Source organism: Coptis chinensis, chromosome 7 (genome assembly GCF_015680905.1).
Source record: "Coptis chinensis isolate HL-2020 chromosome 7, ASM1568090v1, whole genome shotgun sequence".
Lineage (NCBI taxonomy): Eukaryota > Viridiplantae > Streptophyta > Magnoliopsida > Ranunculales > Ranunculaceae > Coptis > Coptis chinensis.
In genome coordinates this window covers 32,255,094-32,282,979 of record NC_141462.1, presented here as the reverse complement: position 1 = coordinate 32,282,979, position 27,886 = coordinate 32,255,094, and the positions used below count along the sequence as shown (strand labels likewise).

The following is a 27,886-nucleotide window of genomic DNA, read 5'->3' as shown; positions in this document are numbered from 1 at the left end:
GTTTCTATGAAATCAAATACTAGACAAGAATAAGCAAATCAATTTGCTTGCCTAACAGGAGAAAGTCAGCTAGATGAGGACTTGGGTGATAATTCTGATCTTACGGAAGCTTTAACTCAGATATATCCGAGTTCTTCTAATCCTCCAATTGAACCTATTGATATGTGGGCCAAATTCAAAGAAGCTCTTAAGGCTAAACAAGATCCCAAGCCCACTTCCTCTAAAACATAAGGAAGTCTATACTACAAGATTTTTAGAATTATATGTCTAAAAACAATAATCACTACCTATGGCCCATGAAGAGGGTATAAATCAGAATTATTCTCCATAAAGAGAAAGCATTATCATCATACGGCTTATTATACCTAAAACAAAAGGCATAAAGGCTTTATCAAGAAGGACCTCTGAAGAAGACATCCTACCTTTTACTTTTCTCCCAAGTCAAAAAGAATAATAGGATTTCAGCATTATAAGGATTCTTATCCTTTCAAGACAGAAGTAAAAGACAAGTATTTTTTATCATGGTAGCCCAATCGACTGCGACTACTTAAGCTCATGTAGCCACTTCCTGTACGGACTCCAAATTATATTTTGAGATCAAACTAGTATAAAAGGGATACCTCACCCTTGTTGAGGGTTATCTTTCAATTTCATCTTTTAATTTTATCTTTTAATTTTAGCTTTGAGTGATAATAGTGCTCTCTTTTCTTCCCCCCCTAATATAATTCCAGAATATAAATAAAAGTTCAGCTTATATCAAGTGTTCTTACTATTGACTGATCACTTCCGCATTAATCAGGTGCTTTACCTGATCTCCCTTTTTCTTTGGTATCAGAGCCATGGCAGCTTAATTTGAGGTTAGTGTATTAACGGTGAGGAAATATTTTACAATTATATTTAATTGTTTTATTTCCTAAGAAAGATGTAAGTAAGGGATAGTACCAGTATGATTATGGAAAAGGAATGAGGTTTACTCTTTAGGACAACTTACTAAAAGCTCGGTTTTCCGACAACAAGAATATCCGCCTGGATCCTAAAATACTGTTGACTCTTCCTTTCCAGTATTATGAATAGTATCTTATTAGAGATGAAGTTAAGATCACTTAATTTCATTCTTGTTGATATGAGACTATTTGCGTAAGCAATAGGTCATTATTGTTTCTTTATGTTTATATGAGTAACTCTAGGACGTCACCCAAGTCGCGTAGGAAATATGCAGTGCCGTTTAACAGGTTATGCATTTAAGCCGTTTGCACCCGTAAGGCGATGACAGACGTGGTTTTACTTTATAAACACTGAAGACTTGATTTTGATTTTACTGTTGAGTAGAAGACAAAATATCTATGATTACATCATGTTTAGTCTTAATACTGTTTGGTATGATTATAATTTATTATACTCTACTTGTTTTTGCACTAACACCTCAACACCCATGGCACAGTCATCAAATGATGATTTGAGTTCAATAAAGAACACAGAATTAATCGAGTATGATCTCAACACACAGGACAAAATGAATAAATGGACGATTCCTAGTGTGGATCCCAAAACCATATATCGATATGGTAACTGGATTGCAAAATTGACCAGTAAAATTGCTGTAAAAACTATGGAACAAACTATTAGTTTACATTCCATGAGTAATAATTTGCATCTTTTAAGTCCTTGTGATTTATATCCTTATGTGAAAAATTATAAATTTATTCATGTAGGATCAAATACAAGTTGCATTTAGACCTTTGACCCTTTTGGGTATGAATGCTTGTATTCAAGCAACTCTCAGAGATGCTAGGTGTCTCGACTATTTACCATCCCTTATGGGAGTATTAGAGACTAGTCTTTGTCATGGACCAGTCTATTTTGATGTCTATCCTAATTTAAGTTTATCTTTATCGGATAGAAATCTTTATGATTCTTTATCATTACAAATTCAGGCTAAAGGTTATAACTTTTTACCTGGATCTGAGGTGATTGGAATTACCTACAAAATTCACTATAAGGTGTTACATACTTTGACACCTAATGCACGGAATAAATCTACACCAGGTAAAATTGTGTTAATTGATACTAATCTTTTAACTTCTAGTGTAACTACACCCAGGATGATTCCTTGGAGTGAAATTCAATTTCCTAATTCATGGACTTGCAGAAATGCTGTTCAACCATAGCCAATCATTAATAATGATTTAGATCAAATAATTCAATCAACAGAAGGTGAAGTTATATTAAACTTTAAGAAACCTTTTGTTAGTAGAAGTTTGTTTTCGAGGTCTTCTTATAAAATCTCCATACCACAATCTTCTAGGCATTCAGTTTCAGATGCTGAATCCATATCTCAGTATAATCAATATGTAGAAGAGATTTGTATCTCCAATCAACAAATACCACATGGTATTTATACACAGAAAGCTAGGGAATCTCCCACAGCTTCAGAAATGGAATTTGTTTTATAATGGATTATACATCTAATGAAACACATCAATTTTATAAATTAAAATATGAAGAATTGAGTAAATATTTTACTCATGCAGAGTTGTAACCTATGGTTCAACCTTATAAAGATTCTTACTATTGGTACTAAAAGTATGGTACTACTCTGGCAAAATGGTTTTGTCTTGAGTATCAGAATGATAAAATTCTTAATGGCAGAGTTGATCGTGCAACTCTGAAAAAAGATATTAGTGATTATTTAAAATCCAAAGAACAAGCTAGGCTTATAGCCAAGGTAAAAATGAATTTACCTAATAACTTAATTGACAAGAAAAAAGAGTTACCTAATAAAGAGGTAAGTCATAATCAAGTACAGGATAACATTATTTCTCAACCAGTAATTTCTGAAGTACCTAAGAATATTACTATTGAAAAATGTAATTTTACTTCTGCAGACAATTATATTGGTGTCTTAGAATTTCATCAAAAGAAGTGGAATACTTCTGATGAAAAGGAGATGACAGCTGTTCATCCTCCACCAACACCTGTAAAGCTGAAAGATAATATCGAAACTATATTTGGTTTATATTAAACCACCTAATATATATATATTTTATTTTTATTTTTATTTTTATTTTGACGTCACACTTAACGGCAAGCTTTACCGTCCACTAACGATTTGCAAAACGGTCATAAAACCGTCACCAAAACGGTCATAAAACGGCTCTATTTCCTTTCTATAAATAGAAAGTTCACCACATCCTTCACATTCAATCCTTTCATCTTTTCCCCTCTACACTTTTTCTTTAATTCTAATAATGTTTTTCTTAAAGTTCTTCCAAATCTTCCGCTTCATGGATGCGTTAGAAAAGATCAAGTAACGGAAAATTGAATATGCTACTCAAGTCTTCATGCATGCTCGTTAGTTTTAGTATCGCAATGTTGTTGATGTGGCATATAGTCCTATCTAATATCTAGATATGTATTTTGTTTTCCCGTTGTCATTATGGTGTGTTTTCACATCCCTATACGTTGTTACAACTTATTGTGAGATTACATTTATGTATTCCTTGTTCTTCTACTTACGCTACTTAAAAAAAAAAAAAAAAAAATTAGGAAGAGTGCGCCACTCCTTGTAGTCGCATGCCATATTCTTTCCTCTCCACATTACATCCACTTTTGTGCCTTGTTGAATTGATTTATGAATATACAAGTTGGTCAAACTACCCTATGAAACCTTCTCTCGTATATTCTATCTTTTCCCACGTTTGATTCACAGCCTCAGGGATTTGACTTTAAACGCTTTTTGGGCAAGCACCTCGATATAATTATTTTAGAAGATACACGTGGTATAACTACCTTTTGACACCTCAATCCGTATTTTCTTAACTTTCGGATTGGTGCCTATTTATAGAAAGACTAGACACCTCTCAAATCCAGTCCTCCCTTTTTCACTAATTATCTTCACCACTCCATTCCTTCCATCGTTAATGGCCATCACTCGAATTTTCGTGCCCGAGCAAAACTTTATGAAAAAATTTCAGAGCGGTCTATTTCACCCATATTTTGATACTGAAATTTTACGTCGAGGATGGTTCCCTCTATTACATCATAAGGAGGCACTTTATTCCATAAAATTGGTTCTGTATTTCTATAAACACGGTTATTTCCAAAACGGGCAATTCTTTGTCTGTGCCAACAGATGTGAGCATGAATTGACTCCAGAAATCATCTCCGAGGTCCTTCAAATTTCCATAACGAACCCTGGGGTACACCTTCAGGATTTGCCATTCGAAAATATAAGGCATCTAATATTTGAAACTATCCTTTACAGCTAATACAACAGGAAAAATTGCATTGTTTATCAGCGATCCTTGCAAAGGAACCAATTATCTGTGATCCAATGGCTATCGAAATAACAAACCCCTCCTCCATCTACTCTGGGTATCGTAAACTAAATGCAATGATTTTTGCATAATTCAATTTCTCTGGAACGTGATCGCACGTGCCAGGAAAAAGTTAGCTCCTTTGCCAACCATTGTGACACTTATCATGGTACGTTGGGGTTTTCATATTACTTCTCCTAATACCTATCTCAGAATAGCTAACATTCTCACTATTCACTCACTTGTATGAACGTTTTTTGGACTCCCGCCGTTGCAAAGAACCATGTCGGTGCAGAAACCGGCAAAGTTTGTTCCTCTGTCAACATCTTCACTGAAAATGCAATACATAACATATTTAATCCTATGGAAGGCCTTCGTTTAATGCACCAAGGACTAATGACATTATACACACGTCAGAACATCATCATCACCAGTCTTCTTGAGTTTCACGACCTTCGGGCAATACAAGACGAGGAACAAGCACATTTCTTACACAGCCACAACCAGTTCTTGGCAAATCACAATCTCATAATGGAGAACCAAGCCAAGATTTACTAGACACAGAGTGCCCTGTTGCAACGGACTATTGCACGGATTGACTTCATCGAGAATCTTATAAATGGATTTCTCTCACCTAAGGATCCTCGCCGTTACTTGGGCCATAACCCAAATTAAATTTTGCAAATTTATGTTCTTTGTCATTTTCTTTTTAGTTTTTAGTATAGTGCAATTTTCCTATTGTAATCAATGTCATTTGTTTTTACTTAGTCATTTCCATCGTATTCTAATATTTGGTTTATCTTTGTCTACAGGTGGTATCTTTCATCACACATCTTCTACATCTCCAATAATGGCACCGCTAAAGATTATCCCTGAACTATCCTTCCAGGCTTTGTTGGATTCTCCTGCATATGGACTTCATTTCAGAAACCTCATCACCCAAGTCAGTTGGACCTCCTTCATTCTGCAGCATAAGCAGACATACTCTCCAGGTTTAGCAACTTATTTTTATGATCATATGGAGGATACACCTACATTTAATGCTACACGTGGTTTCTTTTTTAACGGATTTGCAATCCGTTTGGTAACACTAGACATTTTTTTTACGAGCCAACAGTTGCTATGGCTTTGGACCTTCCTTATAATCAGCCAAACCCCCCATTCAATACATCATACAAAACTTCTTTAATCACTACTTTTGGAAAGATTTCGCCGGCCACTGTGGCGATGGCTTCACCCAAGTCATTGAACGTGAGGAACCTGGACGATGGCCGGACAGAACAATTTCCCTGGCAAGTATGATAATGAATGTCGGGACTGCCATGTTATTTATCCTTCTGAACATCATGGGGGATTGGCATTTTTCCACTACCTCCGAATCAGCTTGCAAGACTTTTCATGCTCTCACTCAGCAACATACCGCCTTCGACATCACAAACCCAGTAATCGAGAACCTGAAAAGGGCTCGTCTTTTTCGACACCATTATATCACTTTGCCAGTTACCGCATGCCGAATAATGAGGACATTCTTCCCACATTTTTTGGACACTTTTCATGACTGGGTACGAGTAGATTCTATGTGTTCGACGAACAGAATAATTCGTTCTTTGAGATTTCAGGTCTAGCGTCGGCGCTCTTCAAGGTACCTAAGGTACGTTCGTTGCTTCCCTAAAAACAAAGACATGATAGCTCATTTGGACACTTCTAGAAAGAGAAAGTGGAGCGAAGTTTGGCAGACCATGATAAACTAGCGTGGCACAAAAGAATGGCACTTCGATAAAGATGAAGCGAGAATGGACATACCCCTAATTCATAATTAGGGTAGTGTAAGTTAATGTATATATTTGTTGTTTTACTTTTTGATGTGAAAAATAAATAACCTAACAGTGTCCTTTCCCTTTTGTGTTGTATACTATATGTGGTGTTAGCATAACTTTCTGTTGAAGATATCAACTTTATTTTTGCTCAAGACTCTCAAGTATATTTTTTCTTCCTTTTGACACTTTGAGGACACAGCGTCCTACTGGTTGGGGGTGGTTAGAACCTTTCACAAAAATTAAGCACTTATAGGTTGTATATAGTTTTATTTTCTGTCTAAATAAGTGTATTTAGTAACAAAGTCTCGTTTCCTTTTTGGTGATAAAAAATATCTAGAAATCTCACCCTAGCATTAGAACTAGGATTTGTTCTTGGAAACATATGTTAATACATATGCAATAGTTTTTACATCTTTTCATGAGAATTTATGCACTGACTATCATTAAATGTACATAGCAGTAAGTTTCTAGGACCCACGGTTAGACAACTTAATTTCCATATCCTGTGAGAATCTAACCAAAAAGCCTCAAAATGTGTGATATGTGGTAATGACACAGAAGAGTAGTTTTTCCGAATAGAGAAGTTCACACGTCCACTTACTTTATCACTACCCGAATCCTAGGTGAGAATTTAGGCCTTCTTTGGATCGATATAGCCAAAAATTCACACTTGTAAAAAAAATTACTGCTAGTCACCCCACTGAACCTTTCATTAACCCTTTCTATTTCACCAAAAATTCATTACCCATCTATTAACCAAAAATAAATAAGCCCACCTAGATGATGAGTATGAGAAATAGGATGAAGTGCGGAAAAATGAAGAGAAAAACTTGTCACAAATCAAAATAAGTTACCTGCTTCAGAAGAAAAGAAAAAGAAAAATAGAAATATGTTTCCAAACAAATCAAAAGAAAAATCAAAGTTAGAATTTCCCCCAAAATCGAATCAAAAGAATACAAAAGCTTAAAAAAAGCTAAGTATGGAAACTCATGTTAGAAGCAGAAAAGAAAATAAGGATTTCTCTAGTATAAATATCTCGAAGACCTTATTCTCTCATACTTATCAATTTTGAATTTTTCATTCCATTTTTCTTCTACACTACCACCTAAGCCCCATAACACCTAATAAAGACCTCTAACTTAATTAGGAGTAGGATGGTGTGATAATAAGTAGTAGATGTGAATTCTCGACCTCGGCTTCTCTGACTGTCATTGAGTATGTGAGAAAATGTGTGCCCACTGTACACTGGAGTTAGCAAAACTTGAGTGGAAAAATAAGAGAGAAATTGTGTTTCGACACATACATGTGAGAACCTACTTAAAGACGTTATATATCCAGAGGATCCAGAAACGGCCCTACTCGTATATTTCATTGTAAAGATCACTGCATGCATGTTCATATGTAGATGTTTTGATTATTGTATGTATATTAACTTGAATTTCAAAAGAATTAATCCTTGTTTCCCCCGCTAGTGAGATGTATGGATATCTAAGATTAGTTAAGGGAACAAGCCTTTGTTACTGAGTCGTTGTAGTATAAATGAAGTTTGTGAGTATCTTCTCTGGAAAACTCTCATGAGGCTATAACTCATCCACTAGGGAAGTCTTAGTGGTTCAAGGCCTTGTTGCATACGATCAATGCAACTACATTCTATGAAATGAGACTTAGTATAGGACAACACATTTTTTGGCCACTTATCATTTTAATGTCTCTTCTTTGCTTGAGGACAAGGAAAGTGTTGTTTGGGGGTGGTGTGATAAGCACCCAAAACTGTAATACTAAACCCCGAGAGACAGCATTTTGGTTAATTATGTATTTAATAATCATGAAATAATTATATTTTCGTACTTTTGCAAGTTTCCGCTGTTAACGTGAATATGATAATAAAACATGCATCAAAGTATGGGAATACTATGCATACTTGAAGTCTTCCCACTTAGCCAGTCAGCCCCAGTGAAGCCCAACAGAGCCTAACTAGAGCCAAAGATTCCAAAGGGACAAAACCAATGCAGAACGGGTCCACGTGTAAAGAAGCAGCAAACTTTCAAAGCTTACATCTTTCAAACATGAACGACCAGGGCGACGAGCTCTACGCAAAGACAGAAAGTTGTAAGAATGTCAAAATCCGAGCCACCACTGGACACAGCATGTGGACCCACTCTTCGGGCCCACAAGAAATGATGAGTCATCATGCATAGACAAGTGGCAAGACATTTATGTGCCACCTTGCAAATAAAGACAAAACAAGGAAAAGACAAGACAAAATAATCAATGCGTGAATTGATTTGTGAAAAGGAAAAAACAAACTTATAAAAAAAGTTTGGATTGTTATGAAACAAAAGGACAAAACTTGTAAAACAAGGTTTGGATGTTTTGGAAACATACAGCCAAAAGGGAAATAAATGTAGGGGCTTTACCGAGAGAAGGGGGGGTATATATATGTTGGGAGGCTAAGGAAAATACTTGACTTTTACATTCTTGCTTATTTCCTTCCGTAGTTTACATTTCCTTCAATAGCTTTTCATTTCAAGCTTGGTATCAAGTACTGCAAGTATTCACTTTAATAAAATCCATTTCTCTTCAAGTTAAATTCCTGTTCTTCATTCACTTCCTTTTTACTTGTTTATTATATACAGAAAGATCAATCAATCCATCAATGACCATGAGCTAAAATCCTCCCAAGGGGAGGATTAATGATGCTCATGTGAGGATCAAGTTGCCATTTAATGTTCCCGAATTACCACTTAGGAATTAGGTTTAGATTAGGCATCCGGTCCCAAAATGATTGAGATTGGCCAAGATTGGAGTGCTCATGCTCCATAACAGTCTCGCGCGAGACCCAGTTTACACTAGGTCCAGTCTCGTGCAAGACCTTATGGTGGCCGTTAGCCCTCTGGTTTGTCTAGCTAATGTAGAATCAAACCAGGAGCTGAAATGATATTCCAAAGATGGAATGTTAGTTCAACTCCTTATGCTAGTGAGATGAGCTCAGATATGAGTGCATCTCACTAGGGATCGTTACTCGACATAGTGTTGGGTTTGTCTATGAAGTCGAGACAGATTAAAGTTGTAGTGATATGGTGCTCTAACTTTGGAAACTAATTTTGCATGATTATGATTAACCCTTTTTCCTGTATCTCTATCCCTATTTATTTTACATAGAAATAAATCGTTGTAATTTTACGTTACTTGCATTACCGTTAATTTTCCTAAACCAGATAAATAACTTAAAATCCTACTCACTAAAAGCTGTAAATCCAGTTGTGAACCTTGCAGAGCCCTAAGGTATGGACGATCCCTTACTCGACTACCAACCCACGTGAGTAAGATAACTTGACTAATCAGACGTTTACGGACTTTGGACTTTGGACTTCGGACTTAAAAGAATCAAACCCTAAATTATCGTTTATCAACTGCGAAGTCCAATCTCAATTGAAGAAAAGTAGAAGTCATTCATTCAATATATATATATATATAATTGCATTTTAGTATAAGTTAGAATAGTTGCATATTAGTTTAATTGAATTCAAGCATAGTAGAATAGTGTTCGTCATTTTTCGTATTGTATTTTCTAGTGTATGCCCCGTCGTCCATATCGTCGTCCGGTAAGAAGACAACAGTGGACAAGGTTCAACAACCGACTCACAAGAATACTAGACGAGATTGATACAATAGCCGCACACAATGATGGAGGTGTTGTGGACCCGAATAATGGTGAAGCTATCCCACCCATGCAAGCACAACAGAGGAAGAAGCTGAGCGATTTCTATTCACCAATCATTGGAGACCCACCAAACAGTATTGTTTTTCCAGAGACAGAAGCTAACCAGTTTGAGCTTAGAGCATTAATTATTTCTATGTTTCCAAAGTTCAACGGTTTAGAAAATGTTCAACCTTATGTTCACATGAACAAATTTCTTTTAGTCTTCAGAACTTTCAAGAACCAGAATATCAGGGATGAGAATATCAAGATCATTCTATTCCCACTCTCACTCGAAGGTAAAGCATCTGAATGGTTATCTGCTCAACCGATCAATTCCATTGATTCTTAGGAGAAGTTAAGAACAAAGTTTATGAACAAGTTCTACCCACCCCAGAAGACTGATGTCATGTAATAAGCTATCAGCAATTTAAAAGGAAAGGTGACTGAAGAATATCATTGTAGTTGGGAGCGATTCAACAATTTGCTAGTCTCGTGTCCACATCATGGACACGACAAGAGCACACTGACTCATTTTTTCTATCGAGGACTCTCGATGATGAAGAAGCAGATGATACAGTTAATGCATGCACAAAGGTAAGTTTACATCAATGGATGGAGAGGAAGCTTACAACTTTCTTGAGAATTTAGCTGAAGAAACACAACATTGGACTACTAGCAACGAGGATGTCGCTAGCATGGAGGGGGAGCCAAAGAAATTTGGTTACCAAGCACATGAACAATTAGATCAAGAACTGAAGTCTACATTGGCAAGTCTAGCCACCAGCATTGAAACTCTGAGTAAGAAATTCAACCAGTTCTCCATGAATCCCTCCAAGATCAACAAGTCTCAAGCTAAATCTCCCCCAATCATGCAAGCTAGCCGATACTGCGAAGTCTATTCGGACACTTCTCATGTAACTCTAGAATGTCCTGGTTACTATAAGCATGCATCAGTTGGAGAGTACAATATGAACTCATTTCAGAGGCCCAACCATGGTGGTAATAACTTTCAAGGCAATTATGGGAGATAGAACGCTAGACCCCCAGGTTCTCAAGATTAAAGTTATATTCTACAGATAAGTCAAACTTCATAGTTGGTTCTTCAACAACAATTATACTCTCAGTAGAATTCCAATACAAATGGAGAGTTAGTGCCTGATCCTATGAGAAATTATGCCGCACCTGCCAACCTGGAGAATGCTATTACTTTGCTATCGCAGAAAAATCAGAAGTTTGAAAGTGTTCTAGAGCTTATTGCACAGTCTCAACTCAACCTCCAGCAATCTCAGGTAAGTCAATGTTCTAGAATGGAGTCTCTAGTGGCTAAGGTCTACCAACTCACTACTGCTTTGTCTGTAAAGACACAAGCCACTCAACCTAGCTTATTGGAACCGATATCGAGGAGTGAAGATGTATGCCACATTGGGACAACTTCTAGTACTGATCACCACCATGATCATGTCAGCTCAGTTACTACTCTCATATCAGAATTGAAGATAGACAACAAGGTTGACTTACCTTCTCATGATAACATTGCTACATAGCAATCGGTCAAGATTTCAAATGAAGTTCGAAAGGAAGTGGGAGAAATCCTTTCCACTCCTATTTGTCAAGATAACCAAGACAAGATATGCAAGAATGCTAAAGAGAAAGAAAAGCAGACACATGTTGATGTGTTTGTACCAAAAACACTTTTTCCTATGTTTTTTGCTCAAAGCAAAAAGGACAAGCAATTTTTTAGAGATGAAGGAGGCATTTGAGAAAGATAAAATCAATATCCTCTTTCTCACAGCCATCAAGCAGTTGCCATCATATGCGAAATTCTTGAAGGATGCATGCAACATAAAGAGAAGTATTCATGTTCCAAAGCGAGCGTTTCTAGCTGGACAAATAACATCTATTATCCATCAGCAAGCTCCAGTCAAGCTCAAAGATCCAGGAAATCCTACAATATCATGCAAGATAGGAGAAAAATTCACAGGTAACGCTCTTTTAGACATTTGTGCTAGTGTTAATCTCTTGTCATATCATGTGTACCAAGCGTTGGGCCTGGAGAACCGAAAGCCTACAAAAGTCAAATTGAAGTTAGCTGACCATTCTACCAAGATTCCCAGAGGCATAGTTGAGGATGTTCTTGTTCAAAGAGCCGATTTCTACTATCCAGTGGATTTCATAGTGATAGACACCTAGGAGGCCTTTGATAAAGTGCCAATTATTCTAGGCCGACCTTTCCTCGCTATTGCAAAAGCTTTGATAAATTGTCACAATGGTGAAATGAAGATCAACTTTGGTAAGATGTCCATGGACATAAATATCTTTCACCTGTTGCATAAGGATTATGATGGCGCCGAAGGTGAAGAAGTGTACTTCCTTGATAGCATGATACAAGAATTCTTCCCATTCGAAGATACAATTGAGAGTGCTCAATCTACAGAAAACTATGATGAACCTGAGAACCCCACCACAGAGGCGTTGCTAGCCATGTTCTTAGAATCTCTACAGAAAATTCAGGATTTAAGTGTGTAGAATGGAAAATTGGCAGAGAGAGTATCATATCTTGAGAAGATTAACTCTACATTTCAGGATAAACAATAGACTTCTGCCCAGAAAAATTAGATGCTAGAGAATCAGCTTAAAGAAGTTTTGGAAAAACAACAGAATCTAGAAACTTAAATGAGTCTTCTGAAGCAGAAAGTGGACCATATTGATAAGAAACATTGCATTGTTGAAGCTTCTTCTACGCCATCATTGTCTGAATGAGAGAAGTATGTGAACCAGTCTACCACCCACCTTGAGCACAGTCAGCCAGAGATCCATTATCATTACTATGGTGGTAAAGGGCACATCAGATATTATTGTCCTGTTAGAAAGAAAGAATTTTGTCAATCTTCTACACAGAGGAACCACAAGGCCTATCACACAATCATCAGGACCTGAAATAGTTCAAGGTAGAGAAGCAACTTCACCAACAATCTTTCCAGCATATCAAGGAGTATTTTTGACGACCCACAAGGTGAGACCTCCTCGTCCTCCAAAAACATCCGTCGTATTTGAGTAAAAAAATCTGATCTCCTCACTCCAAAGTGATAATGCATGATATAATATATAATCTTAGGGATCTGACTTAAAAAAAAAAATAAAATAATAATAATAATAAATAAATAAATAACTAAATAAAAAATAATTAAAAAAAATCTTAGTAAAAGGAAATGTTCTTATTTTTTGGATTAATTTTGATTTGGACTAATTATACATGATTTTCTCTATTTTTGTGAGCTTAACCTTTATTTGACAGAGAAAGAATCATGTAATGATATTCAGCATCAATGGTAACATATTCCCTTTTTCTCATTCATTTCATTTACTTAATTTCTATACATTGAGAACAATGCATATGTTAAGTTGGGGGAGGGTGTACTTGATAAATAAATTTTGAAAATTGGTTTTCAAAACAAAAATCTTTTTGTTTTCTTTTATATCTTTAGCATGAGAAAAATGATGAGTCTGGGATATATATTATATACTACTTAGTGTTTAGTTTAATGGATAGTTGATATTGTTGATTTTATTACCACTTAGACTATTTATTATGCTCGGACATAGTTCTTGTTGATAGAATTCTTTATGAAGGCACCACTATAGTACTTGGTCAGTTTTGTATACTTCTGCTAGAAGACATATTTAAACCCCTAGTAAATTGGAAGTAGATTTTTGAGACTTAGCTCGTGAGACTTGAGCTTTATACCCATTCTTTGGAGAGTTCTTACGAAAAATCCGAGTATGTGTGACTCAACCTCTTTCAGTCCTTTATTTCATTGTAATATAGTCTCATTATTCATTGATTTTGTGGTTAATCATGAAGTGACATCAACTGGGGAGATAGCCATTAGTTCTTGTAATCTATTCGAAATAGAGTATCATACTGATAAGTCAAGTAGTGAACCTATTCAACCTATATCCCACCTAGTAGGCCCATCATGTTAAACCCTTTTGAGCCTTACATCAAGCCATTCCTTCCAAAACCCTTTATCCTTTACCCAACTCCAGACAAGGAGTACAACCCAAAATCTTTGTCAGTCATACCCATATGTTTCTGAGAATATGAGGGGCACAAGGAGGAAGAAAGAGCACAAAAGGAAGATTACAAGGAAATATCATAGAGATACAATGAAGACCATCATTCTGTTCTAAGTGAAAGAAGCTAGTGGAAAACAAGCATATCTAGTACTAATCAAGGATATACCACTGAGCTAGGAAAAAATATATAATAATAGAAAAGAAAGTCAAAAGGAAAAAGAAAAAGTTTAACATAATTGATGGAGAAGCCAATACAAAGGAAGAATTTTCTCTGCAATACAGAAGTTGAAGAAATCTTCCAAAGAAAGAAGCAAGACCCTTAGTGTTTTTCAGAAACAACCTTTGAATCCTTTTTACCTTTCCTTCATAACCCAATACCCAAGCCAAGTTACAACCCATAACTTATCACTACAGTATGGTATCAAGTCTAGAATAGGTGAGAGGATGCTAAAGTGAAGGACCCGACACTTCATACGTGATGACATTCTTTCCATGAGACTACTTTCATCTAGAAGTCCATTTTTCAAGGTAGTATGTGGGATGTTCATAATAATTATTCTTTTCCCCACATACATGAGGTAAAATAGTAGGCCATCTTCTGAGAGATTCTTTTCTAAGAGTATGATCGGTGAGGATTGAAAGTCAAGATTATCTGTCTAAAGGTAGACTAGGGATTCCGTTTCTGGGATAGGAGAGTATAGGAGATTGACTGAGTACACACATAAGACTTGATTGAGAATTTTGTCAATTTTTACTATCTCCCATCATAATCTATGAGTCTTTGTAGTAATGTAGTTGGTAATAGAAACCCCTCTATTGGAGCAAGCACTAAGTTGGTAAGGAAATTTCTCTCTCTGAAAAATGCTATCATTATTGAACATGCTATTGATTGATTTTGTGGGTATATCATCTGAAAACTCTCACAAGACTATAACTCATCCTTTTTGGGGAACTTAAAGGTTTAAAGCTTTGTTGCATAAAGTAAATGCAATCGCGGTGCCTACAAAAGTGAGTTAGGATTTTCTTTTTAGGTAGTGATCGACTTCGATCACTTATCTCTTTTTATCTTATTTGCTAAGAGACTAGCAAAAGGCTAGTTGGGGGTTGTGATAAGTGCTTAAAAAGTGCATTTTAACCCTCGATTATATCTCTTATTAGCCATCTTAATGGACTAATAGTGCTTGTAAGTCATGTTTTATGATTCTACAAGTAAAAAAGAGAGTTTTGTAGAATATTAGAGAAAAAGGGGTAAAATGGAGCAATTCAGAGCATTAAGGATCACATAGAAGCCCGTGGACAATCATAGAGAAGGCCAAGGAATTGAAGCTATGAAAGATGCGACTTTGACCTGTTTTAAAGCCTATTTGGAAGCCCAAGGCAAAATGATTCGTTGCTTGGACCAAAGCCCACAAAAGAGGAAAGAAGGATGGAGCAAAAAAGGAAAAATAGACTCTTGCATCTAGGACACAAGGCCCGTGCATCCAGACGCATGAACCGACACTGCAACCCACCTCTTTTATAGTTTCAGAAACAAAGTTGGACTCTGAAAGAAGTTGATTTGTAATAGGAAACAAACCACGGTTTGGGATATTTCTAGAACTCATTGTAACCCCTATAAATAGAGGACCTAAGTGCCTCATGAAACTCGCCAATTCACAATATTCTTATCTCCAGAACTTGAGGCAGAGAGATTAATAATAAAAGATTCGGTTTTCACTAGTCGAGTCTTAATAAATTAGTCTTTCTAGTCTTATGTTCTTCGACTATTCTTCTTCTCGTTTTTCGTGCTCTTCTTTCTTCATGGAAGGCTAATCTTCTCCTTTAAGGGAGGAGATGAAGCCAGTGCTTAGGGTTGGTGATTCTTTTAGTTCATGGTGTTCTCCAATCAAGTGAGTTCTTTATGTCTGTTTAGTTATTAGTTCCATTGCCCAGACCAAGGGATATAAGTATATATTAAGGTTTTTATTTATTGCAATTGAATATCATGTTAGTTTAGGGTTTTATTTATTACAATTGAATATTTGCTAGTGACATGTTTTTATTTATTGCAATTGAATATAATGCTAGAATAGGGTTTTATTTATTGTAATTGAATGTTACACTACTACTCTCTATTTTTCTTCTAGTTGTGTAGTGTTCTAGAGTAAGAGAAGTATTCCTTGTGTTTGCCTTAGATAGTAATTCATTAAATAGCTTCCCAAGCTCATATAAAAGGAAAGAAGATATTAATAACACATACATAGGAATAACATATAAGTAGAAATAATTGTACGTTTAACGATGTTTCACCTAAAAAGGCATTAACACTTGCTTGATTGCCGATTGTAGTCTACTTGGAGAACAACATGAAAGCAAAAGGTCATTAAATCAAAAGTATTGCTCGATTTGAATCTCTTGAATCTATCTCTCTCTCTCATATTCTCTCCCTATTTCCAATTCTTAGTTTTAGTATTAGTTTAGTTAGTTAGTAATCCACAATCTCTATAAAATAGTTTTTAATCCCTCGACACCCATTTCCACTCTCGTTCTTCATAAGTGATACAAGTCAGATGCGGATTGATACCCATCCTTTACTTTATAGGGATATTAGGTTTTGATCTTATGTAGTTTTAATCAACGACACCCATCATCTATCATCATCCATCATCATCCATCATCATCCATATCTCATCCCATATACCATTCTCCACCATAAAACCAAGCATGTCAGTTATCTTATTTCTTCCATGCAAGTTTAGGACCTCAGCATGCATCCCTTGGTCATTAAGCCCCTTTTCTATAAGCATTGTTCTTGATGTCGATACCACCATCTTGGCTGGAGTGACTTCTTCCATACCATAGGCTAGAGTGAATGGTGACTCCCCCGTAGCTACCCTTGGAGTTGTTCTATATGCCCATAGCACACTGTTTAATTTATCAACCCATAAGCCTTTCTTGTCCTCTAGCTTCTTTTTGATATTATCCATAATAGTCTTATTTGTCGCCTCAGCTTGCCCATTACCCTGAGCATAATAAGGTGTTGATGTGAAGTGTTTAATCTTGTATGATTCTAGAAAATCTTTCACCTAGCCTCTAATGAATTGGGAACTATTATCCGATATGATGGCATACGGTAGACCGTATCGACAAACCACTCTTTCAAACAGAAAACTGATAATATCTTGTTCTTTGATATGCTGCAAAGCTATAGCCTCTACCCATTTAGTGAAGTAGTCAGTTACGGCAAGCATGAATCTTTTCTTACCTCTCCCAGGTATTAGTGGGCCAACAATATCCATCCCCAATAAGGCAAATGGCCATGGGTTCAATACACAGTGCAACTCTTCTGCTGGAACATGAATAACATGTCCATGCTTCTGAAACTGGATACACTTCTTTATATATCGAAGACAATCTCTTCGCATCTGTGGTCAAAAGTATCCTTGCATCGCTATCTTGTTAGCTAATGATCTACTCGCCGAATGATTTCCACATTCCCCTTCATGCATCTCTGCAATAATTTGGCTAGGCTCGGCCGTCGATATATATTTTAAATGTGGTCCACTAGGATTTTTCCGATACAACTCATTATCAGTTAGCAGATATCTTTCAGCTCCTGGTTTTACCCTTCTAGCCTCGTTTTTATCTTCTGGTAATTCACCTTTAGACAAAAATGAAACATAGTTGCTTAACCATGACGCCCCCAGCGTATCTACTTCCATTACCTCTGAATGTTCTGTATCAATACTTGGGTTTTGCTGAACACCAATGTGCAACAGACATCCTTCTGTATTTTCAAGCATAGCAGCGACATATGCCAAAGCATCTGCATGTCAATTTTCTCCTCAATCGAGGTGCTGAAATTTAATCTTGCTGAAGTTTTTGAGCTTCAATCTAACAAAGTTCAAATAATCGATCATGTTATCGCATTTTGCTGAATATCCTCCATTGATTTGGCTTACCACTAATTGAGAATCACTGAATACAGATAATTCTTTGACATTTAGTGATTTAGCCATTTCCAATCCTGTTATCAATGCCTCTTATTCTGCTTCATTGTTAGATGCATAAAAGCCCAGAGTAACTGCTGACTCCAGTCTCTGATTTTCAGGGGTTATCAGAACAGCTCCGATACCACACCTTTTTGTCTTGACGATCCATCGACAAAAAGTCTCCACCCATTTGTGCCAACCCATGAATCATCTTCATCCATCACATCATCAGGATCTTGGAAATTTAAGCAACTATTATCTTCAATCTTCCAATTTTCATCTTCAACAAGAAAATCTGCTAAGAAATCTGCCAAGACTTGGCTTTTTTTTGAAACCCTATTCCTATATTCAATCCCAAACTCATCAATAAGCACTGACCACTTCTCCATTCTTCCCGACTTAGCTGTCTTGGCTAAAGTTTGCTTTAAAGGAAGATTCGTCATGACAATGATTGAGTGGGATTGGAAATAAGGTTTCAACCTTTGAGTAGAATAGAGGAGAGCTAATACATATTTTTCCAGCATCTAATATCGAGTTTTAGCCTCGAGCATGGTCTTGGATTGAAAATAAACATGTCTCTCAACTCTATCTTCTACTTTTACTAGTACCGAACTAATAGCAAAGTCAAATACTGCTAGATATAAAAATAAAGTATCACCTTCCTCTGGCTTCATCAAAGTTAGCACTTCTTGAAGATACTTTTTTAATTCTGAGAATGACAATTCACATTCTTCCTCCCATATGAACTTTGTATTCTTTTTCAGCAACTTGAATAAGGGTTTGTATCGGTCAGAAGTTCTTGATATGAATCTATTCAAAGCTACAATTCTTCCTGTTAACTTTTGTATCTGCTTTCTAGTACTCGGAGAAAGCATTTGCTGAAGAGCTCGAATCTGATCTGGATTAACATCGATACCTCTCTTTGTGACTATATACCCCAGGAATTTCCTTGAACTTACTCCTAAAGTACATTTCTCTGGGTTGAGCTTCATGTTGAATTGTCTGAATATTTGGAATACCGTATCGAGGTCTTTAACATGATCATCGGCCTTCTTAAATTTTATCACCACATCGTCGATGTATACTTCCATAATATGCTTAATCAAATTTCTAAACATCTTCTCCACCAACCTCTTATACGTTACTCCTGCATTTTTTAGATCAAATGGCATTCTGATGAAACAGTAAAGACCTCATTCTATAATGAACACTGTTTTCAGTTGGTCTAGTACTCCCATTATAACTTGAAAATATCCTGAATGACCATCGCAAAAACTCAACAACTCAAACCCAACTATTCGATCAACCAACTCATCAATCCTTGGCATTGGATAGTAATCTTTGGGACGACTTTCCTTGTTAACATCTGTGAAATCCATATAGATTCTAACCTTGCCATTCTTCTTTGGGACCACAATAATATTCACTACCCATTCTGAATTATCGATTTCCCTGATGATTCCACATTCCAGCATCTTCTGAATTTCATCTTGTACCGCATTCTCGTATATCGGCTTGACCCTCCTATGTTTTTGATGCACTAGAATTGCTCCTTCTCTCATATTCAGCTTATGAGAACATATAAGAGAATCAATACCCAGAAGATCAGCCATCGACCAAGCAAATACATCTTTATTTGTCTTTAGGAATTCTATCAAATCTTACCTAATTTTTGAACTCATCTCTGTACTAATAAAAGTAAAGCAACTTTCATTGTTCTGACCGATATTTACTTTATGTACTTCTCCCATCGTTTTGCTTTGAACCATTTCCAGCTCTGTTTTCATCTCCTAGGTGAACCTATCCTCTAGCTGTTTACTGGTATCGGATTTTGGAGATGAAATTTTTGTTAATTGCTATCTGGTGCTCTCCGAGACGCCCCAATGTCTACTTTTTTGTCTTTCATCATGCCCTTGACAGTAACAAAATTACATTTTTTTTATTCTTATTGATCACCTCTTATCTTATGTGGCCCATAAGCAGTCAAAAATCTGATAACATGATAAAAGGTGCTCTGAAATGCTCTCATAGCATGGATCCACTTTCTTCCCAAAATAGCATTATGATCTGAATGATGTTTAATGACTATAAATTTAGTCATAATTATCTATGGACCTACTCTTATTGGTAATTTAATTTCCCCAGCTGGCCTAGTAGAGCTTCCATTGAACCCAAACAAATTAAACTGTGGTTCTTTCAGATGCAACTCATCAAATTCGATACCCATATATGCTTTCCAAAAAAGAATATTCACTGAACTTCCACAATCAACCAGCACCTTTTGCACATCATATCCTGATATCCTCAATGTAATCAAGAAAGCATTATCATGAGGTAACATTGCCTTTGATAGATCATCAGGTACAAACATAATAGCTCCAGGTATACTTGTTGATACTAGTGTAGGGTTCACTGGTATCGGCTCCACGTTCACTTCTAGCACCTCTTTGACTGTCGATATCTTCCGGATTTTATCCCTTATAATCTTTTTCTGTGGAATAACCCCTTTATTTTTCATGTTGATTACCCCTCAGAGCTTATCATTTACCATAGTTGTCACTTCCGGTCTAGCATCAGCTCTGAACTCCCTAAGCTTTCCATCTCTCATTAATCGATCCACCTCTCTGAGCAGCTGCAGACACTTATTTGTCTCGTGATTCTTTATCTTATGGAAATTGCAGAATGGTTTATCTGCTATCTCCCGAAGCTTATATGTCGGATGCTAGAAATAAGGTTTTTTCCCCACCATCCTTAAAATATCTTCCACTGTAGTATTAATCACTATGTAATTACTTGAATATAATTCCTCTTTCAATGATCTCTCAAACTTCTTTTTCTATGAAGGCTGATTTTCTGATTTCGGATAAGATTCAGTCGACTTCCTCTTATCGGATTTATTATAGTTATCCTCCTTGGTAGACTTACTTGCCTCAGACACCTGCAACACTGGTTGAACCAATGCTGATAGAATACCTTCTTCAACTTGCACATCTTTCTCAGTTTTATCATACAACTCTCTCTAGAGTTTTAATATCCTTACGAAGCAGATACTTGTGCATATCGGAACCTGGAATAAGCCCTGTTTGAAAAGCCATTACTGCTGTCATTTCCGATTCATCTAAATGATCTACCAGCTGTGCCTCTGCCTTGAAACGCGACAAAAAGGCTTTAAGAGATTCTTTTTTTCCTTTACTTGGGCTGGAACAAGACCGACACTTGCTTTGGCTTTACTCGCTGATGACCATAATTAGTGAAAAACTTTTCCTCGATCTCCCTAAAGCATGATATTGATCCCTCTTGCAGAGAGCAAAACCATTTCAAAACCTTCCCTTTCAAACTTGAAGAGAAGGATTTGTATAACAACGAATCCAGATAAGTTGTTCCTTGATAGATAGAAAATTGGTGTCGATACCCAAACAGATGATCCATAGGATCCGATGTCCCATCATATTGAGTATACATAGGAATCTTGAACTTAGGTGGAATAGGCATTATCTCGACACTTTGATGAATAGGGTTTCTGCTGATATCATCTGCCAAACTTCTTATCGATGTTGAAGTTTTCTCAAGAAGTTGATTACCCAACCGCTTCTGTATCATCTCTTGTATCATCTCTTTGGTAATTAGATGTGGTATCAGAATTATGGGTATCGGCAATACTTCCCCACTTCTTCCGTTTCTTGCCAATGCCTTCTCTGTATAGTGACTAACTGATTTTGAACTACAAGCATCATCCTCACCCACATGGGGATCTTTTAAAGCCTGACTTGGACTTGCATTCTTCATCTCTTGATTTTCCTTAACTAATATAGCATTATGTTTTCCCACTTTCCTCAACTGCTTCAAGACTTCTTGAAATGAAACTTCTACTTCAATGTTTTCCTCCTGATATCGCTTACTTACTGAAGCTCTTATATTCCTTGTTTGTGATTGATTATCATTATCTACTCACTTGTTATTTGCTTTTTTCTTTGGAGCCATTATGATTCAATTCTCAATTCACTACTCACTCTTCTTTCACTCAAACCCAGAAAAACACGGATTCTAAATCGAAGAAGAAGAAAACTTCAAATTCTCCTGTTCTCGATGCACAGACAGCGCCAATGTGATGTCTAAGAACAACCTTTATTGATTGATTTAAGATCACTAAGATTCAATAAGGGTTTGTATGAATGAAATAAAATGAATTGAAGTGGAACGAAGCTTTTTATTGAATAATGATGGAAATTTACAATCGCTCTGTTTCTCTCTTTCTCTCTCCTGTTTTCTAATAATTTTTGTGGGAATGCTTTAATGAATCATCTTTCTTCTTCATCTAGTCTTTATATAGTGTCCCTAATTAGCTTTGACCCAGTCAACTCATGACACGTGTCCATTGTCTTCTTCCCTCTTTTCCCGCTCAACACATGCAAACATTTGAAATAACCATGAAATATACCGAGATATTGATATTTATCAAATAAAAATATTTAAAGGAACGATATTTTCCCACTACAGATACTGCTCTTGTTTTGAATTGTCAAATGGGTAGAGGAAGGACAACCACAGGAACTGTTATTGCTTGCCTTTTGAAACTATGAATTAGCTACGGAAGGCCCATGAAAATGCAGTTTGAAGATATATCCCTTGATGAAGTGGGCAGTGATTGTTCAAGTATCGAAGAAGCTGGAAGCAATGATTCTCCATCTTCAGCAACTATGGTAAAAGAAGGAAGTGGAAAAGAGCAAAAACGTGCATTTGGTATAAATGACATCTTGTTGTTACGGAAAATAACAAGATATTGGATGCTATCGTCGGTAGGTGTTCTGCTTTGCAGAATATACGAAGAGCTGTTTTGCAATACATTAAGGTATTCAACCAATAGCATGTGGAGCCCAGGGTGAGAAGAGTTGTGCTAAATTACGGTGATGAGTACTTGGAGCGCTACTTTAGGTTGATAGCATTTTCTGCATATATACCTTGGAAAGTTGGAATTGAAGCATTTGATGGTTTTTGTGGACAAGGAGAGTGGAGGATTACATTTAAGACATGGTTGCATCAGAGACCAAAGGTTCAAACAATGAAATGGAGCATAAGATTATGCCCTGGGAGATTTTTTACTGTCCCTAAGGAGTTGATAACAGCACTTGAATCTCAAAACGGTGATGCGGTGATGGAAGCCACAGTCATAATGGTTCTGTTTTGGGGAAAGAGTCCATACTGAAGATGTATTTCTTTCCTGGTCAAAGAACTTCCAGCCACATACAAATACAGGGTACCCCTCATGTTTATAAGGTGGATGGTTATCCTGTTTATAGCATGGCAACTCCAACGATTGCGGGTGCGAAAGAAATGCTATCCTATTTAAGTGCAAAGCCTGCAGAGATGTGTGATCTTTGTCAGAAAGTGCTATTGACTGACCTGAGAGAAGCAGCAGTTCTATACCTTAATGGAACGCCTTTGATACACTCAACATGTGGGAATTACTGGTCCAATGGTGGAGCACATGGAGTCTCGATTGAAAAAAGATATTTTAGCTGAGGTTACTAAGTCTGGTGGTTCGATGCTTTTACATCGTGAAGAATATAATCCTGCACTAAACCAAATAAGTGTAGTAGGGTACAGGGAGAACATTTTAGCAGATGATGCGAAGACTCCTGCAGAAGTGTATGCTGGTCTGAAGGATGAGCACTATAATATTGAATACAGACGAATTCCCTTAATCAGGGAAAGAGAAGCCCTACGGCCCTACCTACTGATGTGGAAGCGATCAGTACTGCAAAGATGACTGTGCATGCTGTTATCTTTTCGTTTCACATACAGCCTTTGGAAGAGTCTCCTATGCAATGGGCAATGGCTATTACCTTTCTTAGGCTTAACACAGTTAGTCAACTTGCATCAAATGTGCAAGTATCATTGGATGTTTTGGAAAGTCCTACTTTAGCTTCTAAAGACAGCATACCTTCTTAGGCTTCTGATGCAGAAGCGTGGAAACAGGGTGACTATCGAGACATACTTGGCCTTACTAGAGTTCTCATATATGGTCCCAACTCCTCCCAAAAGCAAGGCTAAGGTTGACAAGATCATAGAAAGGTGTGAAGGGGCTGGGCATCTACGGGACAATGTTCTTCACTATAGAAAAGAAATTGAAAGATGTCTTGACGTCGATGACGAGAACAAGTCATACCTTGTAGACATGGGTATCAAAGCATAAGGCGGTACTTCTTTCTGATCACTTTTCAGTCTTACCTCTACTGCACTTCCGCAAATCAGATGAGCTTCACTACCAGGATGGAAGCAAGGCCCGAACTTGGCCATCTATGCTATAATCTGAGGTTTGACAAATGATAGGCATTCGACTGTTCAGTGAGTTTATGAGTCGGGTATCTATGCTATTGAAATTTGTAATAGGCCTTTGAAAGGATTTCAAATGGTCGGCACGAAATCCGGTTCTCATTACAACAGAAAATAGCAGTTGTGTTCAAAACACTATTAAAGGCATGTTATGGCTTTTCTGAGCATGAAATTGAAGCACATGCTTTATTTTCCGGGCAGGCAAAGATAGCCTTTTCCGCAAGCTACTGCTGAAAAGGTCCTATTACATTATTTTGGCTTTGGTGCCCTTTGTTGTGTCCCTTGGTTGAGGAACAATGTGAAGGAGTTAATTTCCACCTAGACTTGTAGTAGTAATTAATCAGCTGTTCAGGTGATTTAAGCCCTTCTCTCAGTACTCCTTGTCCTCTTCACCATTCTGATCTATTTGTAACGGAAAATTAATCTTCGTATCAGAAGTGTAAGCGACTCCATGAAACCTTCAGTTTCATCTTCTTCAATATCTTATTCTACCACTCCTTTTGCAATTTCAGTTCAAATTGAGTTTCAAAAAATAATAACAAAAAAGCTAGGGGACCAAGGCTCACTTTCAGGATGCATCAATGAATAAACATCGAAGTCTAAACCCGAGAAAGCCTTTCAATCAAATTGAGTAAGGGTGTCTAGCTCCTGCATCTGTGAACAATCTTGAGGTGTCTGACTTGGTGATTGTTGTAGTTTATGTCTGCAGAAACGAGTATATTCAGCGTCCAGCTCCTGCATCTATGAACAAGCTTGAGGTGTCTGACTTGGTGATTGTTGTAGTTAATGTCTTTAGAAACAAGTTTATTCATTGCTTTCCATGTTCACAGTTTAACATAACCTAAGGTGGAGGACTGCTGCAGTCCACATTTACTTAGAATTTTCGTTTGCAGCTATAGCAGCCTTTAATTTATCATTATAATTCTAAGATGTCTTGTACACATTCCCATTGGTATCTTGTGTTGGGCACAGAGCAGTTCCAACTTTCAACGCTAAATATCTTTTTTGCCAAGTAACACACTTGGAAGATGTGACTGCTAAAGCTGAGGCTGAGGAGAAAGTCCATGGGATTAAGATCCGGAGGGCTTCTCCTCCCATCTCCCACCTCCTCTATGTTGATGACCTGATCTTGTTCACCAGAGGAAATCTTGAGGATGGGGGTCATCTTAAAGATATCCTCCAAGACTACTGTGCTGCTTCTGGTCAGCTGATCAATTTTGACAAATCAAGCATGTTTTTCAGCAGAAACATCAAGTTTCGTAATAAAATCAAGTTAAAAAAGTTCTGGAAGATGAGGCTCTTTGATCCAAAAGATAAATATTTGGGCATCCCTATCATGCTCTCAAAAAAAAAGGCTGAGGATTTTGACTTTTTAGTCGACAAAATCTATAATAAGATAAAAGGTTAGAAGGCTAAGCTACTCTCACAGGCTGGAAGGGCTACCCTGATCCAGTCATGGTACAAGCCACACCTCTTTATGTTATGTCTACTTATATGCTCCCCAAGTCTACTTGTAACAAAATAGACAAAGCATGTAGAGAGTTTTTTTGGCATGGTACTGAAAATTCAAGAAGTGTCCACACCATTGGGTGGGACAACTTATGTAAAACTAAATCTGAAGGAGGGTTGGGATTTAGAAAGATGAGAGACATAAATGTAGCTATGCTAGCTAAGCTCCCTTAGAAAGCTGCTACTGACACTGAATCTATTTGGACAAAGACCCTTGCTAGTATATATGGGAAAAACTGGATAGGGGATGTGTGGAAACCACCTGGGCATGCCTCTTTCTTTTGGAAAGGCATCCATTGCACTTTCAATCTCATTAGTGGAGGTCTAGTCTGGGGGATCCACAGTGGTAATTCCACCTCTGTTTTAGATGACCCTTGGGTGATCTGTAATGGGAAACCTCAGACTCTGAGAGAATTAGGGGTGGAGGATCCCAGACTTGAAGATCTTCATGTGGCTGACCTGTTTCTGGAGGATAGGACTGGATGGGATGAGGCCAAGCTGCAAGGTTTCTTCCCTCCTTTCCTTGTTGCAAGAATCAAGGAGGTTATGATCAGACCTCTGGGACTTGGAAAGGACAGGATGGTCTGGATTGGAGAGAAGTCTGGGAGATTTACAGTGAAATCTGCCCACAAGTATCTATCTAAGGATAGTGGTGAAGGACAGTGTTCTAGCTTCAATACTCAAACAGTTAAGCTTCTTTGGAAAGCTAGAATACCAGCCAATATCCAGATGTTCATATGGAAAGCATACATGTATGCCTTACCTATGGGGGATAGGCTGGCTTCTCGGAAGATGGTGGGGGACTTTTCTTGTCCCTTGTGTTACAAAGGTTTGGAAACAGACAGCCATCTGTTTTTTGAATGTGAATGGACCAGAAATTTGTGGTTCACTTCAAGCTTGGGGCTAAGAATGGAGACTCAGGGTAGGAATAATGCTAGAGAATGGATTACCAAATTCATTAGTTGGAGCAATAGCAAGAGCCAACATATAGCTCAGGCGGGAGTTCAGGCTTGCTATCTCCTACACAACATTTGGAAAACAAGAAATGAAGCAAAGTTTGAACAGAGGCCACAAAACAAAGAAAGAATTCTCAGAAGCAGTGAGGTGGAGGCCTGCAAATCCTACAATGGTTTTGCAACAACCAACATTCAGAATGAGAACTCTATTCCCTCTGAAAATAATTTTGATCAAAACAACTATGATTTAGACTCTCTGTTCCCTGTTATTCCAAATGATTGTATTAATATTAGATATGATGCTGCGTTTCAGGTTACTTCAGGGGAGGCAGCAGCTGGCACAATAGCTTGGGATTCGAAAGGTAAAGTAGTAGGGGCAGGCACTATAAGGTTCCACGCCAGGTCTGCAGAGGAAGCAGAGATGGTGGTGGCCGAGGTGGCACTAGGACTTCATGCGAGGTATCATGGGTGGACTCTACCGTGTACATAGAAGGGGATTGCTTAGAGGTTACTAAGGCACTTAATGGCCAATCTTGTTCTTGGATGTCCGAGAGTTTGCTGAGACTATGTAGTTAAGTTAAGCTCGATTTTGCTTTCTCAGAAGTTTAAGTGGGTCGACAGAGATCTAATGGAGAGGCACATTTGCTAGCATAATGGGCTTTCCATCAGCAGCAAATGGAGCAGCTTGCCATATTGTATCCTGACAGACAAGATTATCCCTGTTCTAGTTTAATGTTTAATTAGCAATATATATGGTATTATCGGAAAAAAAAAAAAAAAAAAAAAAAAAAAAGATGTGACTGTTTTTTTAATATGAAGCCAAAGTAGCATTTACTGCTGCAGTCTTTCAGTAACAAATTTCTAAATTGGTTACCTGATTGTTGTTTATGACTTTTTGGTTGTGCCTTAATTAATTTATCATTGGTTCCACCAGGGATGGAGCCAGGATTTTAAGTCAATGGGTGCAAGATTATGTGCACACCCCACTCCACCCAAAAAAAACCGTATGCAATTTTTGTTTTTTTTTTTTTTTTTTTTTTTGTCATAAGGTCTAAACAATAAATATCAACAAAATTATGTATTTATTTCAATTCACAAAACTAGAGTGAGTTGATTACTAAGAATTTAATATGAACTGATGAAGTTAACTGCTTAAGTACTTAAGCCATTAATTGATACTACTATGTCTATATATATCTATATA

General features: G+C 37.1%; 1 protein-coding gene and 1 pseudogene across 1 annotated transcript; one reads left to right on the top strand and one right to left on the bottom strand.

The window, feature by feature from the left end:
* Nucleotides 1–16,549: 16,549 nt before the first annotated feature.
* LOC147487154 (uncharacterized) lies at nt 16,550–17,317 on the bottom strand. Its single transcript, XM_086573952.1, has 2 exons — nt 17,045–17,317; nt 16,550–16,915 (listed from the first exon to the last, which is right to left on the bottom strand). The coding sequence occupies exons 1-2, from the start codon at nt 17,315–17,317 to the stop codon at nt 16,550–16,552; spliced, it is 639 nt and encodes a 212-aa protein (XP_086430078.1).
* A 3,249-nt stretch (nt 17,318–20,566) lies between these two features.
* Nucleotides 20,567–24,680, top strand: LOC147487153 (uncharacterized; annotated as a pseudogene).
* The last annotated feature ends 3,206 nt before the right edge of the window (nt 24,681–27,886 follow it).